Raw genomic sequence first — 18,301 nt, forward strand, 5'->3', positions numbered from 1 at the left:
TCTTGTTTTTCACACACTCAATTTGCATCGTTCCATGTGGTGTTCTCTGTTGAGGTCTTCTCAGGTCCAACAAGTTGGGACCCGTTCCAAAATGTACCCGGGGCTTACTCAAATAACAATTTTAAAATCTGGACACCCAGTCCGAACAGACCCGAGGACAACCAGACCTGGCCCCGTATAGACCGGGTCGTGTCCAGATCCAATCCAAGTGAGGGAAGCGGCAGAATAATTAAAACAAATATTGTTATTAACTGAAGCTGTTAATGCACGCACACACAGAGATCAGCAGGTGGGGGAGGGGCTGTGCGCTATGTGTGTCTGAGTGGCGAGAGAAGGGAAAAAGACCACAGCAACCAAGCTGACATGCAGTAGCTACTGTAGGTTATTCATCATCCAATGTGAGGACATAGTACCTGTTTTGATTGGATCACACCGAGAAGAGAAGCTTGTTAAGCTAGCTAGCTGGGTTGGCTACTTGAGGCTACGTAGGCTGCGCTTTCCCAAGCCAAGTTTTTCTCAACTCCACAATGTACATCACGTCAATGGAGTTGTGTGGAGATGAGCATGTGGACTGTATCTCCGACTACATCGAGCCGCTGTCAGTCGATACTTCTAAAATGTTTAATTCTTAAACAACTACCTATGTCCTCTGTAGCTGCTTGCCTTTCTTTCCTTGTGGAAATCCATACTAATTTAATAAAACGTTAATCAAATACAACCGCCGACGGTTTCCGCGTGTCGACTAACAGCGACTCTGTAGTTGGAGGTACACTCCGCCCACAGTTGTGCAACCCAACTCAGAATGTACATATCGTGGAGTTGAGAACCCCCAGCTATGCTACCCATCCCCGTACGACTCCATTCAAAATATTAAGCAGTAGCCTACCTGTTAGCTCATGGTTGTTGTAGACTATCCTTGTCATTTCACTTTTAATTGCGTAATTTTAATTCCAACTTGCATGCCACGGCACCCAGAGACTAGTGCCACTTTGACTTGTGATTGGCCGACGACAAGCTACACGCGCCACTCATGAAACATCTGAGCAGCCGCATAAATGACAGTTTTCTATCTCTTGTTTATCTGTTGCAGACTCACGCAATATGTTGTACTGCTCTTTCAACCAGAAGCACACCAACATACTGGAGATGCTGCTTTCCTAAGAACCAACAGGTAATGCATTGCTCTTGTTTTGGTTCTTGCTTGACCGATTTGATCCTTAAAAGTGAACTGTATTGTTAGTATGTGAATGTGTCTTACCCATGGTTTGGGCGGTTTAGTAACTGGGTGATTCTTAAGTGGATAGCAGACGGTACATGTACATTGCTAAATATAATACGCTTTTGTGTTTATATCCAAAGCGACTTAGTCGTGCGTGCGTACATTTTACGTAAGTCTGGTCCCGGGAATTGAACCCACTACCCTGGCGTTACAAGCGCCATACTCTACCAACTGAGATACAAAGGACCACTGCACCATTGACCTGATAATGGGCAGGACCCTTTTTCACAGTATCGTGCCGGCCCAAACTCCTAAGGGGTTGGGGGTACTGCTAACTCTTCTCCTTCAGTGGGCGCCTTATATAGAAACGCACGCAACACACATAGTAAAACTAGGTCAGTCGTGGTATGGTGGTGTTAGCTGACCTCTTTGATTATTTGCATTGACCCCGATAAACCAGGTAAATAAGGGTGAGGAAACATTGCTGTATGTGGGAATATACACGAGTGCATTACACAGTCCCTCCTCACTGAAAGCCTCCTAAACCTAGTGAATGCAGGGTGAAATCTCAGCGACTTGCTCCTGTTTACTGTCCAGTGACTGGTGCCCTGAATTTCAGAGAGAGGCTAGGCAGAAATGCTGTTCACTACCCCTCCCTCCCTCCTCCCCTCCCCTCCCTCTTCATTTCCGTATGAACTTTAACTCAGTAAAATCGTTGCATGTTGCGTTTTAAATGTTGTTCATATAATCTTATAAGTTTAACTTATATAAGATGTGTCATGCTCATTGCTCCAGTTATGCATTTGGTTTGCTTACCTGCTAGCTAAGTGGCTAGTTTGCAAGATGAAGCATATTTTTTTTACAGCAGCAGAGACGATCAATCCCCTCCTGGATTAAGATCCCTGCTGCCTGATATTTGTTTTGTGTGTGTGTGCAGCAAACCTTTTTTTTTTTTTAGATATTGCCATTACCACAGCTCAGGAAGTTGTACTTTTTTTTTACATTCCCTTGCGCTTGTTAGCATTTAGCTAGCATCCGGTATGGGAATTCATTGGTACTTTTTTAGCATTTGTTAGCACTATTATTATGATAAAATATGTTTGTTTGTGAAGAAATGGCACTGCCGGTAATACCGTATGGTACAGGAACTGTATGAAGGTATGCAAATCTGGATACTGACCAACCCTAGTTCTTGCTGTGGTGAAAAATGTAAACTATTTTGGTAGGCACGAGCTAGCGCATTGATATCCAGTAGTGAGTGAGGTGAGGGATGCACTGTTTCCTTATTTTAGAAAGGGGGAAGGTCAACAGGGAAGAGAGGATGCACCAGATGGGGCCCTATAAAATCTGTGAAATCAACTTAACGTATTGAACTTTATTAGAAAATGTATTAATTTGTCCAAGATTATGTTAAGACATGAACAAAATGCTTAAGGGATTTTCCTTCAACTTTCTCAAGAGGCAACGGCACGCAAATGCCTCTGTGTGTGCACGTTTGTCTACCACAGTGTAGTCGTTAATGATGACAACCGTTTTCTGGGAAATGGAAAGGTTTTCTCAACCTGGCTTTAGAATGTGCGATTTTTGAGAGCGAAACCTGGAAAAACTAAATGAAGAAACAGTTTTTGCGGAAAATTAATGGAATCAGGCATTGACCCGTTTATTGATTTTTCTTTATTTGTACCTTTTTATATCAAATTTAAAGAATACAGCGGTCTGGACCTCTTTGTCATATGTAGCTATAGCCCTCTTTGGCACAATAGCCAGTGACAATATTCTGAGTTGTTGTTATTACAATTTCAGTTAAACTGACAACAATGTAAAGCGAAAAGAAAAAAGTTTGTGTGGTAGACATTCAACTAATGAAATTGAACAAATAATGTGAGATTTTAGTGGCACTGTGGGATATCTAGGGGAAAACTCGATGCGTGGCAACAAGGGGTCGTGCGCGACAGACTCAGACAGCAGATGCCAGGATGGAAGGGAGAGATGGAGATGGAGGGGTGGAGGCCATCAATCAGATTTAACTGTGACCTGTAACCTTTTACCCCCTTATGACCCACAGTCTGGGTGAATGCTGTCTGTATCACAAGAACTGGGGTTTACTGGAAAATGGAAGGAAATGTTTGGGGAGAAAGAGATGGAGGGTTGGGGAAGGGGCGGAAGAGAGACCGATGTTGGGAGATGGCGAGATGGAGAGACTGGGGGAGAGAGTAGGAGATGGAGGCTCTATACGAATCATAAATTCAATTTCTAGTCCCTTCAGCTATCTGGGACCCCAGAAGCATGTTGACACAGAGATAGATGGGGGGTGTGTGTGAGAGAGACAGGGAAACATATCATTCTGTTGTTCCTGCCACAGCTCTCAGCATCCTACTCCACTTAAGGTTGTAAACCGTAGTAGTACTATTACTTACCTACAGTAGCTGTCTGTGTGCATGCTTCAGTAGTCTGCCCTGAATGAATATAGTCTATAAGCAAGCGGACCCATTCTCATGCTGATTATCAAGTAGATCCAGCCATGGGACAATTATTATAAAATAAACTTTTGAGGGGATGGTCAGGGGACCGTAACTTAATTACAAATTTTGTAGCCTACAAATTGACCGCAAGAACATCAAACCGATATAATATTTGACTAAAACATAATATAAACTTTGTATACAATCACATGCATAGATCTCTCTATTATGCGTGGGAATACTTTGGAACAGATTTCCAAAATTAATATCACTTGGAGCTGATTTGTCTGGTGTTTTTAGTCTTTTATGTCCGTGCTGCCAGTTGGGGAACCCTGCCATAGAGACATTTCCTGTGCCCTTACATGGTGTTAGTGGACATTATTCACAGTACAGAGAGACTTAAATTGTGGCTGGCCCCTGAACCCATCAGTCTGGTGTGTGTGTGTGTGTGTGTGTGTGTGTGTGTGTGTGTGTGTTCACACGTATGGAAGGAAGGACGACGGATGAGCAGTGGGTGAGTCTTCCCTCTGTCCCCCTCTCCTCCCCATCCCCTTTCACCATCACTCTCTCCAAACTGAACCTTTCCTCGTTCTGTTTGTTTGCCGTCTGTCTGGGGTCACTTTGACGACTGCCAGATGAGCGTCCCTCCTTTCTCTCCATCCTCCTCTATCCGAATCCTTAGGGCTCTAGTACCCTGCATTGTTTTTCTTATCTCCGTTCATCCCCTCCTCCTCCTCCCTTTCTCGCTCCCTTGGGCCTTGTGTTGAACGGTTGGGTGGCTTGGTCTACGACACGTGTGTTGGCAGAAGATGGTTCTCACACACACACACACAAACTTTCGCTCTCTGGCCTCTGAGCAGCTTACTGACAATATGGGGTACCCTGGTCCCTATTCTTTCTATGGGGGGGGTTTGTCCTGCAGATTAACCCCCTTACACACTGTAACGAAGCACACCCTACACTCACCCCTGCATCCCAGCGCACACACTAGTGGTGCGTGGGTCAGCTGTTTGTTGACCTGCAACCGCCTGCAATTGCTAATAATCCATCTGCAACTGGCTATGTTAAAATCTGAGTCCTGACACTAACCCGCTAATATAGTAAATGCACTGTAGGCTACAGTCAAATATGGAAGGGGGTGCAGGATTTTTCTTTGGGATATGTTAATGCTAATAATTTGACATTTTGGTAGGCTATTTGTTAGTCAGCTGTCTATAATTGGATACATGCAGCTTCTCTTCTGTCATATGTTGCCTTACATGCTGAACACAGCGCTCGCGTTATGCGTGCGGGTGTTGCAAAATAAATGTGCACCTTATTCAATTTTATCCAAACTGCTCGCTTACGCCAACGAGTGTCTCTGTAGCCAGGCGCATAAATAGAACTTGGTTCTTTTTTTTTCTCCTTTTTTGGGGGGGACTCTTGACACGCTGCAAGTCCTGCCTCTCTCATCTCCTCATGGGTTTTAGGAGCATATACCCACGTGAGTGACTGAAAGATGAACTGAGGTCCACACTCCAGTCCAGTTGGTGGTTGTAATACAACTTGAAATTGGTTGCCAACCGCCATATAAAGTCCAACGAAGGAGAGATTACTAGAAACTAACTCTGTTTACCTTTTTATCTGTGGATTAATTGTTGGAGTAGGGGACCTTGTGCATTTCAGGTAAAATAACAACCCAATGTTTATATCCCAGTACAAATGAGCTAGCAACAGCAAGCTAGCTAGCTAAATTGCCCATAAATGTTTCATGCGCTTCGACCTGTCCCCAAATTTAATATAGTTGGTTCAGAGTTGTTTTTATTTATTTCAACCTGCGTGTCCTGATCGCATCAGGAAACATAATGAAACAAATAGTGTGCACAATAATGGAGCGGGACGTGCCTGTTGAGCGTCTTTGTCCCTCCCCTTATTCTGGTCTCGACATTTAAATGATGCCCGAGACGTGTTCCTCGAACATAAGCAGTAACCTCATTAACATTGTGAGGACGTAGCAGTGGTAATTTCAACTGAAATCGTTACGGTTCAGTATTTCTAACTGTTCTTTGAGCTTGTGTGCTCCTAGATGTTTCTACTTCACAATAACAGCACTTCCAGTTGACCAGGGCAGCTCTAGTAGGGCAGAAATTTGATGAACGGACTTGTTGGAAAGGTGGCATCCTATGACGGTGCCACGTTGAAAGTGAGCGCTTCAGTACAGGCCATTCTACTGTTTGTCAATGGAGATTGCATGGCCGTGTGCTCGATTTTCATACACCTATCAGCAACGGGTGTGGCTGAAATAGCCAAATCCACTAATTTGAAGGGGTTGCCATGTCGTGCATGTCTAGCTAATAGGAGGGAAATGGTTGGGTTCAAAGTTGCCTGTCTTTGAACACACCGTAGTTACTTTCAACTTCTATCTTTGAAACAAAAATCCGAAACAGACAAGCGTTGGTAATGTATATTATGTTTAGCCTACGGTGACTGCCTACATTGTCGGGCCGTTTAACCTACGTGGGCTAGCCTCCGTGGCTATAATGGCTAGCAGTGAGTAATTTTAGCGTGTGTGTGGGGGAAAGGTAAATGGGGTTAGAAGTATATTTGACTCAGTTGATCCGCAGCGAGGGCTTGTGTTTTTACAGTGCTACGCGTTTCCCCTTTACCTCGCTCCACCGTAGTGGGCTGAGGTGGGACTGGGAGGGTGAAAGGGGGCGATTGAGTAGTCTGTGTGTGCGGTGCAGAGAGGTGGAGGTTCAGGCCCGGTGTGGTGTCAGTTAGTGCTCCCCGGTGGTCCGTGTGGCCCAGGAAATAGGAAGTCCACTCAGATACTCTGTGCCTCATTCATGACGATGGAACACTCACGCTGTCTGTGCTGCTGCCGGAGGGATGTGTGTGTGTACTGTGTCTTGAGCTGAACTTTTTATTAGGTCTATGGCAGGAAAAAGCTGTCAAACTGTGTGTGTCTGGGATGGAGCACATAAATAACTGTTTAAATGCCGCTGTATGTGTATAAATGTGTGTATGAAATCTGTTTTGTATTAAGTTGTATGTCTAAATGTGTGTTTTAGATTCTGCAAAAAGGCATGATTGTATATGTACCTGCGTTTTCTAAAGTGTATATACCATATGAGTAAGTGTATATTTTGTACTATATGTTAATATAGGCTTAGACTATATGATTTGTAGACGTGTGGTGTTCTATCCGTGTGTGTATTTTATGCATTTGTTGTATGTCTCTCGGTATCTGTATGGCAGAGGGGGTTGGTTGCGCACAGATTGGGTGAGGGAAATGAAATGGGCGTGTGTCCCCCCCCCCAGCAGCCCGTCTGTCTGGTCGCCGTCGGTAACCCTGCTTGATGAGATCAGAGGGGTTTGGCTTTCAGCATGAGGCAGCCAGCCTTCCCTCTTATCCTTGTCCTACTGCCTCTCGCTCGCTCTCGCTCTGTGCTGAACTGAAACTAACTCTGAAGAAGAGTGCTCGATAGCGACAGGCAACGGACGCCACGGCAACGAGAAGAGTCGCCGAGGGCAGTAGCGATAGCAGCCGGACGGCTTAGCTTTTGCCAGGCAGGGAGGTGAGGGGTGGGAGGGGGTCACCTCTCTAGGGAGAGGGAGTCACCTCTCTAGGGAGAGGGAGTCTTTTCCCTCAACTGGCTTCTGTTCTCTTCTGTTCTTTCCACAACGGAGAGAAGGAGAGCTTTTATCGCCGCTCTTCTCATGATTAGTTTATCCTGAGGTTGAACTGGAGAAACGGAGTTTCACAGAGAAGAGCTACACTGCTGTTACAACTGTAAGCGGCTTGTTTAAGACTGTGTTAGAGAGTGCGCATGGTAGCGAGGTGGATGGCTTTTGTGAAAGTTCCGTTTTTGTGTGCGTGAATGAGGGATGCCGATACCTTGTGATGCACTCTGTACTATTTATTTGACTCCATGTACTCCTTAACTAAGAGTTAATTCTTCTCTGTGTGTCTGCGTGAGGCATCCTGCATATCTCTCATGGCTGACCAGATTTCTCCCAGACGCTGCGTGTTTCCTCTCTTCCCTGTCCCGTCTTTTCCTGTCGTCTTTAATTCCCCTAATGGACCAGAGGCCCCAGCTGTACAGGATACTCTTCCCTCCTCCGCTCCGTGTGTGTCGGGAATTCTCCCATATGCCATCCTTGGATTTCCCTCCCATTACTGACACTTAAATGCATATCTACTTCTGAATCCTGATATCTATTTTAAAACCTGACATTTTCTATACCTTTTGACTTCTATACCCCCCCCCCCCCCATTCATCTAATATGGTTTGTGCCACAGCTATAGGTTTCTCTGTTGTCCTACCATGTTTAGGTTAGAGGGGGAGGGGGTAAATCTGAGCTGTGCTGCTGGGATGGTTAGATAGCGGGCTTCATTTTGACTTCATCTCTTTTGTTTTGTCAGCTGCTGACCTCTTTGCTTGGCTTGTTATCGCTCTCTCCCTCTTTCTCTGTCTGCCATTCTGTTTGTCTCTCTCTCTCTCTCTCTCTCTCTCTCTCTCCCCCTTTCTTAGATAAGGTGACTTAGAGAGAAGCAGAGGTTGTGGTGGGTTACTCTGGCCCATACTGTGTGTTCAAATCCCTATTGTTTGTGGGGGGGGGCGTTTCCGGAGGAAAGTCTGTAAGCAGTGACTAATATTATGCTTGGGAGAAGACAGCTGTTAGGAAGTCGTGTTCCATCTACATTTTAGGTTGGTATGCTGTGTGTGTGTGTCTCCGCAACGCTAGTGTGTGTGTGTGTGTGTGTGTGTGTTAAGTACCCATCTATGAGTTTATACCACTGGCGTCAGTTCAGCTAAACCCTAACCCGCCCCACCATATCCTAGGTTAACTCTAAAATGCTATTTGGAGAACAGCGAGAACAAACAAATTGCCCCCGCCATTCATTATTATTGTAATGTTCGTTTTAAACGTCTGTGGAACGGCATATACACTGTCAACCACTACTCAACCTTATCATAAATGTACTTTTACTTACGCATACAGTAGGCTATGTATTGTATAAGGCACAATCATTTTAATTCAGTTTTTTTTTTTCAGTCTTTGACTCATACGCCTACATGTAGGGTCTATTCATAAGCTCTAATATGGGTATAGATGTTTTGAATTAATCATCAGAAAGCACTGTCCGTTTTGTGTTAGGCTTTGAAACGACGACCACTGTTTCAAACTGCTGTTGAACTTCTTTCTTCAAATTGATCATCACAGTGACGTGAGTTTTAAAAGAAAGATACTGTTTTGATAAGTGTTCGTGATTTTCGACATCAATGCATTTGCATTGCTCTCAGAGTGGTTAGAGGGACAATAGAGCCCTGAGTACCAGGCCATTAGGACTTCATGGTCGTTAGCGAGATGGGTACTACCAAGCATGTCCAGAGTTCATAAGAGATTACCATGTCTCAATGGTAACGTGAAAATTTTACTGCGGTCATGACTGCTGGTGTGTCGGACCGCAAACAACCCTACCTGAGTTCCATTGTCGTGCCATTCATCCGCCGCCACGACCTCATGTTTCAGTATGATAATGCATGGCCCCATGTCGCAAGGATCTGTACACAATTCCTGGAAGCTGAAAATGTCCGTTCTTCCATGGCCTGCATACTCACCAGACATTTCACGCGTTGAGCATGTTTGGGATGCTCTGGATCGACGTGTACGGCCGCGTCTTCCAGTTCCCGCCAACATCCAGCAACTTCGCACAGCCATTGAAGAGGAGTAGGACAACAGGCCACAATCAACAGCCTGATCAACTCTACGCGAAGGAGATGCCGTGCTGCATGAGGCAAATATTGGTCACACCAAATACTGACTGGTTTTCTGATCCACGCACAACCTTTTTTTTTTTATGTTGCGTGACCAACAGATGCATTTCTGTATTCCCGGTCATGTGAAATCCATAGATTAGGGCCTAATTTAATTACTTCAATTGACTGATTTCCTTATGAACTGTAACTCAGTATAATCTTTGAAATTGTTGCATTTTATGTTTGTTCAGTGTAAATTCAAACTGATAGATTGGTGCGATTTTTAATCAAGCGCTCAATGACCATTAAAATGCCCATAAAGGCTAGCCATCCAAAACACATGGCATATCACAGTGCTCTCTCTCTCTCTGGTGTGTGTTCCTGAAGACATCTCTGCCTGTCAAGCATTCATTGATTTCAGCACTGCAAATTGCTTGGGCCGTTTAGTCGGCAGCGTGATATAATTTGTACCCACTGATAGGGTGTAAGTGCTGTTTTTACCCTTCGCTGATGATTTATTGTTGCTACAGAGCGAGGGATGAGGAAACAAAGGCATGGAGAAAGGGGTGGGCGTATGTCAGGGGTACTCAAATACTATTTGAGATGGTTCGGTCACACGTTTCCTATGTGGCAAAGGTCCAGGTAGATATTGACAATTATCGTCGTAGAAAGAAACCACCTCGTGACCCATGCACCGTTTTTATGTTCAGTTAACATAATATAATTTAAATCTATGTATTTAAGGCGTCTGTAATAGAATATATATACTTGTCAAAAACGTGTGGATACGTTAATAAATGCATTTCTGTAGCTTCCAAAATATTTTTTACAAGGTGGAGTGCCAAGATGACCGTGTTGGCTTCAATACAGCGCCCCTGTCAGACAGTGCATGTACACATCATTGTTCACGCCCCTCTTGTTGGCGGCGCGTACATTTTAGCAGTTTTAAAACGTATTTCCTGCAAGTCTTTTTTTGAGTGACTCAAACATTACAACCAAATCAATGGGGACCCCAGTGGGTCTAGGCCCCTGGCCACATAATCTGGCCATGATAACTACAAGGTTTAGATAGGTTAACTTACCTACCATGCTAAAGAATGTTAGCTGACATGGTCTAGTTACAAGGTCTAGTCAACCCCTCTGTCGAAGACGCTTGGACCTTCTTTTTTTATATTTTCAATGGTATTGTTAACATACACACCCTCAAAGAAAATTAGTTAAAAACAGGTTCAGCCCCTGGTTCGATCGTGATCTTGCAGAGTTACTCCACCTCCAAGAATTGCATTTGGCAAAAGGCCCGGCACACGCATACTCATGCCGACGGGCTGTCGTTCAGGCAAATGAGAAATAATTTCACGTCAGGCTATCCGGACAAGACTCTCGTTAATCTAACCACACTGTCCGATTTCAAAAAGGCTTTACAACGAAAGCAAAACATTAGATTATGTCAGCAGAGTACCCAGCCAGAAATAATCAGACACCCATTTTTCAAGCTAGCATATAATGTCACATAAACCCAGAAGACAGCTAAATGCAGCACTAACCTTTGATGATCTTCATCAGATGACAACCCTAGGACATTATGTTATACAATACATGCATGTTTTGTTCAATCAAGTTCATATTTATATAAAAAAACAGCTTTTTACATTAGCATGTGACGTTCAGAACTAACATTCCCACCGAACACTTCCGGTGAATTTACTAAATTACTCACGATAAACGTTCACAAAAAACATAACAATTATTTTAAGAATTATAGATGCAGAACTCCTTCATGCAATCGCGGTGTCCGATTTTTAATATAGCTTTTCGGTGAAAGCACATTTTGCAATATTCTGAGTAGATAGCCCGGCCATCATGGCTAACTATTTTGACACCCACCAAGTTTGGTACTCACCAAACTCTGATTTACTATAAGAAAAATTGGGTTACCTTTGCTGTTCTTCGTCAGAATGCACTCCCAGGACTTCTACTTCAATAACAAATGTTGTTTTGGTTCCAAATAATCCATAGTTATATCCAAATAGCGGCGTTTTGTTGTGCGTTCAAGACACTATCCGAAGGGTAACGAAGGGTGACGCGCCCGGTGCGTTTCGTGACAAAAAAATTCAAAATATTCCATTACCGTACTTCGAAGCATGTCAAACGCGGTTTAAAATCAATTTTTATGCGATTTTTCCTGGTAAAAAGGCGATAATATTCCGACCGGGAGTCGTTGTTTTCGTTCAAAGACAGAGAAAGTAAAATGGACTTTTCTCGTGCACGCCAGTCTCATTGTTTTCTGATCGACCAATATCCAAATGCGTTACTGTTTTTCAGCCATGGCCTGCGAAGTCATCATTCAACGTTCTGGCGCCTTCTGAGAGCCTATGGGAGCGTTAGAAAGTGTCATGTTACAGCAGAGATCCCCTGTTTTGGATAGAGATGATCAAGAAGGCCAAGAAATGGTCAGAGAGGGCGCTTCCTGTTTTGGAATCTTCTCAGGTTTTGGCCTGCCAAATGAGTTCTGTTATACTCACAGACACCATTCAAACAGTTTTAGAAACTTTGGAGTGTTTTCTATCCAAAGCTAATAATGATATTCATATTCTAGTTTCTGGGCAGGTGTAATAATCAGATTAAATCGGGTACGTTTTTTTATCCGGCCGTGAAAATACTGCCCCCTATCCATAACAAGTTAACTGACTTGCCTAGTTAAGTAGTTGATTTCAAAATGGCACCTTGTGCGTTCAACTGGGTTCTTTAAAAGGAAGTTGTGACCCCGCGTGTTGAGACGGTTCTGGATTCGGACAGTGGCCTGCCTAATTGAGTGTGGCTGGCTTATGTAGTATTTGGAGGGATGGCGGGAGGGAGAGAGGCTAAATAAACTGACAGGGAAAGTTGGAGGGAAAGTATGGTAAATAAATGGAGGAGAGCGGGATAGATTGAGAGCTCTCCCGCCGTCCTCTTCTCTATGGCTTAACAGGATCAACGGCCCCCGTTGGCAGTGTGGAGTGTCCTTCCTTATCTCTTAAAGACTAATCATCCTGTGGAATTCTGTCTGTATTTTGACTTACCGTAAAATTCCGGACTATAAGCCGCAACTTTTTTCCCAGCTTTGAACCTCGCGGCTTAAACAATGACGCCGCTAATATATGGATTTTTCCCGCTTACATTTTTTTTCTTCCAAAAAAACAAATTTCTGTGACGTGCTCAGTTTTTTGGCGGCATGAAGCTTTCATTAGACCAATGAAATTGCCGAACGGGTTAAGGTCAAACAACTTTTTTGTTTACTGTTTAGATTAAATCGAGCGCTCTCAAACTTCCCATCATTCTGATTACGGTAGTCATTTTGTCACCTTCATCATGGCAAAGACACGGAGAAATGCATATGATGCAGCTTTCAATCGATTTGATCTGGCTGTTGGAAAAGGAAATAGAGCTGCTGCACGGGAGCTTGGTCTTAATGAGTCGATGATAAGATGTTGGAAACAGCAGCGTGAGGAATTGACAACTAAAGCTTACTGCTAATTTTTACATTTTTTGTTACAAGCCGTGTTTCGTTAAAGCCTGTGTAAAGTTCATTTGTTTCAATGTACCGGTAGGCACCTGCGGCTTATAGACATGTGCGGCTTATTTATGTTCAAAATAATATATATTTTTTTTAATTCAGTGGGTGCGGCTTATATTCAGGTGTGCTTAATAGTCCGGAAATTACGGTACTCTAAATAACACTGCGTATAATCTACCTACCGCTGGCATATCCTCACTAGAAATGAATCTCAATTATGTAGACGCTAACGGTTGTTTTAGAATAGTTTCTATAGGCTTTACGCTTCACTGCAGTTCACACTTCATAGCCACACACACACACACACACACACACACACACACACACACACACACACACACACCACTAATTAGAACAGGGTTGCTAGGTATGTGTTGGTCTGTTTAAATACACACTGTTTTGGATTCTCGTTAACATGCTGGTCTGGGTTATTCCTCCTGTGAAGCCGACAGACCGTGATCTTTTTGGTTTTTTCCCAAACATTATTATGACTTTTCCCTAGAAGTCCTCCATCTTGTGTTTGTGCGCAGCTGTCCTGAGGTAATGACTCTACTGTGACAAAAAGAATGTCGGTGTGAAGGAGCTGTGTCTCAGAGTGCGAGATTGCGTGTGTGTGTCACATCAAAGCCTGTCTCCCCAGTCAGGGCATTTTGGATATGCATGAAAGCATGGTTCTGAGGCAGAAGGGACCGAGCAATGATTTTATACACACATTATGCAATTGCATTTTTTTAAGGGTTGTTAGAGGGAAGGTGGCCAAGTCACCCCCCCACCCACGTTAGACCTCCCTTTGTTTGGTTCTGTCTTTTTCAGTGACTTTTTCTCTGTCGGTCTGTGGATTCGCTCTCGTTCGCGCTCTGTCTTGCGTTCGCTCTTGCTCTTGTGCGCTCTCTCTTGCTTTCTCCTCATATACCTCCATTTCATCATGCTTTTCTGTCTCCCTCAAGAAAAAAAATAGTATTTAGCTCTTCCCCATGCTATATGCTGTCCTTTCTGCTCCCCTAACTGCCATACCTGTCTAGCCTGGCTAAAAGAAGGGATGAGGACTGAGAAGAGCAGACTCTCCTAAATAAGTCGTCAGAAGGCTGGGATGAGCGAGGGAGTGTGCCAGAGACAGGAGAGAACGAGAGAGATCTAACTCAAACGGGATGGTAGGATCGAAATGTAAACAGCATGTTGCAGCTCTACACTGCAACCTCTGGGTCTAGCCCCCTTCAGAGGGGTAACCGTGGTGTTGCAGGTCAGAGGTCAAGCACCCCCTTGAGGAAGGCGTAATGCATAGGTTACCACCCACATGCCCTCCCAGACTGGATCTAAGCCAGCTGGGCTCGATGTAGAGGAGCCATCTGGGGGAAATGGGAGGAATAGACATGCTCTGTACGTACACGTACGCGCGCACACACGCACAAAGGGGCACACACAGGCAGGCCAACTCTGATATTTTTTTTTACTAATTTGGCTTTTGACCAGTCAGATCAGCTGTTTTGCCAATTATTTGGGAAAATATCAGAATTGGGCTACCGGTGTAAACGCAGCCATAGACACAGATAATACAGAGAAAGACACTTGTATAGAACTACACCTAGTAACACACACTCACACACACACACACACACACACGACTACAGTTTGGCTACAGTTACTGAGTAGCTAATGACATTCTCCCAGAAACTTCCATAGGAACCCAGCCCTAACCCACCTGCCCACTTATGACACACTCTGAACAGTTAATTGGACACACACACACTCCCTGCTGGGACCTGAACTCTCTGGTGCTAAACACACACTGCCAACTCTCATGACCTCATTCCTCTTCTCATTTAATGGAAGACCGAGAGAGGTGGGGGGCATGACTCACAGCTGTCTGGCCGTCTGGTCACCCTCCTTCCTGCTAACTTACATAGACAGACCTCTCTCTCAGGCAGTTGCTGACCTCACTCTGTCTGAGTGTTGTGTTATACAGTACTGCATTTGTGTCTGTGGATATTAGCTTACATAGCAACAGTAGACCTGTATTTCACAGTCTGACGTCTGTGTGTACAGTAATAGATAGATAGATGGATAGATATATCTATCTATCTATCTATCTATCTATCTATCTATATCTCTCTTCCCCATGCTATATGCTGTGTGTGTGTGTATATATACATATACACACACACACACACACACACACACACACACACACACACACACACACACACACACACACACTGTGTGTGTGTCTACCCCCAAGAGGTGTGTCAGTCTGGTATGAGTGTCCCATTCCCTGTGTTCAGGAATAGCTATCCCTCATTCCTGGAAGAGACTGATGTGTCATTTCAGCTGAGCAGGAAGTGTGTGTGTCCCAAACAGGAACTGCCTGCTATTGTTACATAGGGCCCTAGTATTTTTAGCTTATCAGCCAATCTTCCATTATCTAGTTCACAGAGCGTTCTTTTTCACATCACCATGGATCAATGACACTGCGGCAAGGAGGGATTTTGTTTAAAGTTTTTTTTTTTTTTATTATTTTTTTTATAAGGATTTGGAAGCTCGAGGATGGCGCAAAACATTTAAAAAAATACAAAATAATTTTTGCCGACTCGGCTGCTTTTCTAAAAGGCGGTTATTGAAAATGTATTATCTAAAGAAGCATTAGTGTCCTCTGAGTTCTACTCTAGGGGAAGTATCTCACTTTTGGTGTGTTTGTTATAGCTCTTGTTCTCTCTCTGGTCTCTAGATCTTTCAGTGTGTTCTGCAAGGAGGCAGTGATTTGGGCCAGAACAGAGAACGGCGCACTCACAACAAGCTGTAACGTACCCTTACATGCACTCACAGTCCTCTCTCTCTGCTTTCTCCTCTCAGGAGTGTCGTTGGCGGCCCCCTTTTGAAAGCGGCGTTGTGAAGTCGGCCACCGACAGGAGTGCGTCATCACCGCTCCCTGTGGTTCCCCTGGTTACTGCACCGAAACATCTGCTTTAATGAAGTAACGCCGGGGCGACAGAGGACCGCAACTAACACCTTCCTCCCTCTCCCCCTTTCTCGCCGACACCATGGGTCAGAAGATCTCTGGCGGCGTCAAGTCAGTGGACAGTCGTGGCGAGGGTGGCTCGCCCTCCTTCCGCCCGTCGACCCACCGCCGGCACCTACACCCCGAGCTGCGGGGCCCTGACTTCTACAAGCCGCCGCGGCTGGACCTGCTGTTGGACATGCCCCCCGCGCCCCCCGATCTCCAGCTCCGCCATGCCTGGAACCCGGAGGACCGCTCGCTCAACGTTTTCATCAAAGAGGAGGATAAACTGACCTTCCACCGCCATCCTGTAGCGCAGAGCACCGACTGCATCCGCGGCAGGGTGGGCTACACGCGGGGGCTCCACGTCTGGCGCATCCACTGGCCGGCGAGACAGCGAGGGACACACGCTGTGGTGGGAGTAGCCACGGCCGACGCCCCCTTACACTCGGTCGGCTACACGGCACTAGTGGGCAGTGACTCTGAGTCCTGGGGGTGGGACTTGGGCAGGAACCGACTGTACCATGACAGTAAGAACCGGGCCCAGGCTTCCCTACCTTCGTATCCGTGTTTCTTAGAGCCAGAGGAGGCTTTCGTATTGCCGGACGCTCTTCTAGTGGTGTTGGATATGGACGAGGGCACGTTGAGTTTCATGGTGGACGGACAGTACCTTGGTGTGGCGTTCAGAGGCCTGAAGGGGAAGAAGCTGTACCCGATCGTCAGTGCCGTGTGGGGCCACTGTGAAATCAGCATGAGATACGCCAACGGACTAGATCGTAAGTGTCCTCCTCTTTTTCCTCTCCTCTCTGCTATCTCTCACAGGAACTAATAAGTAGAGGTGTTTCGCAATGCGTCATTGTATAAGATGGTAATACAATGATATACTAATAGTAGATGACATTGAAAAATGCTCAATTAGCTTCTTTTTCATTACCGCTGATTTGACAGGATATTAGAAGCAGCATGGTGGGAGGTCCTTTCAACCAAAGTGATCATGAAGGAGAGCAGATGAGGAAAGCAGGCCTCTAAAGCAGGGATCATCAACTAGTTTCAGCCTCGGGGCCCATTTCTTTCAAGAGCGGCTGGTCAGGGGGCAGGAAACATATTTAGAAATCATTTGTAGACTGCAAATTGACCGCAAGAAGACCAAACAGATGTAATATTTGACAAACACATTTCAAACCTTGCTTAGACATATCTGCGATCACATATATCGCTCAGTTATGCGTGCGAGTACTTTGGAACAGCTTTCCAAAATGTAAATCACTTGGAGCTGATTTGCTGGTCTTTTTTAGTATTCACTTTTTTTATGTCCAAAAAGAGATTTGGACAAAACAGACCTTTTTTTTCTCAGAACTTGGGGGACAAATAAGTTGGAAGCCTGCTTTGAAGGGTGCATGAACATGGAACTTTGCCTTGCGTCATTATAGGATGCTTTCCTGGAATAGCTACAATTACTGTTCAGAACATCAGAGGGCAGATACAGACGCCAAACAGAACCATATGTGCCTACAGTATCTCGTTCTGTCATTATCTACCCATAAAGAGGAAGAGTAGACACTGAAGTCATTTAGCTTCGCAATGAACAGGGTTCTTTGTTTACTGCACTGTCGATTTTTATGTCACGTTTAATTTGATAACACATACAGCCAAATCACTTTGAGATATAACACATTGTATGATAGTATGGAAGCAGTATATCCATTCCAAATGATGGATTAAAAACACGTTAAGACTTCTATGGTGGTCTTATATCTAGGGCTGTGATGGTCATGGACATTTGGATGACGGTAAAATATTTTTGTTTTTAACTTCTTAAGGACAGACGTTCCGCATTAGCCTCACCAATATCCAATGGTAGAGCGTGGCGCGAAATACAAAAACCTCAAAAATGCTATAACTTCAATTTCTCAAACATATGACTATTTTCCACCATTTTAAAGACAAGACTCTCGTTAATCTAACCACATTGTCCGATTTCAAAAAGGCTTTACAGCGAAAGCAAAACATTAGATTATGTCAGGAGAGTACCCTGCCAAAAATAATCACACAGCCATTTTCAAAGCAAGCATATATGCCACAAAAACCAAAACCACAGCTAAATGCAGCACTAACCTTTGATCTTCATCAGATGACACTCCTAGGACATTATGTTATACAATACATGCATGTTTTGTTCAATCAAGTTCATATTTATATCAAAAACTAGCTTTTTAAATTAGCATGTGATGTTCAGAACTAGCATACCCACTGCAAACGTCCGATGAATTTACTAAATTACTCATGAACGTTCACAAAATACATAATTATTTTAAGAATTATAGATACAGA

General features: G+C 44.4%; 1 protein-coding gene across 3 annotated transcripts in view; it reads left to right on the forward strand.

Moving 5' to 3' along the window:
- LOC115156759 (SPRY domain-containing SOCS box protein 4) overlaps positions 1-18,301 on the forward strand; it is a 110,713-nt gene that overhangs the window by 38,842 nt on the left and 53,570 nt on the right. Inside the window, exons 2-3 of one of the 3 annotated variants that reach the window (XM_029704421.1) lie at positions 1,091-1,171; positions 15,826-16,746. In XM_029704421.1, coding sequence (XP_029560281.1) covers positions 16,014-16,746 — 733 coding nt within the window. In that variant the 5' untranslated portion in view covers positions 1,091-1,171; positions 15,826-16,013. Of the gene's footprint in view, positions 1-1,090; positions 1,172-7,048; positions 7,454-15,825; positions 16,747-18,301 lie in introns of those variants that run through there. The other 2 variants (XM_029704422.1, XM_029704423.1) reach the window with 2 other exon arrangements.

Source organism: Salmo trutta, chromosome 21 (assembly GCF_901001165.1).
Source record: "Salmo trutta chromosome 21, fSalTru1.1, whole genome shotgun sequence".
In the NCBI taxonomy this organism is placed as follows: Eukaryota; Metazoa; Chordata; class Actinopteri; order Salmoniformes; family Salmonidae; genus Salmo; species Salmo trutta.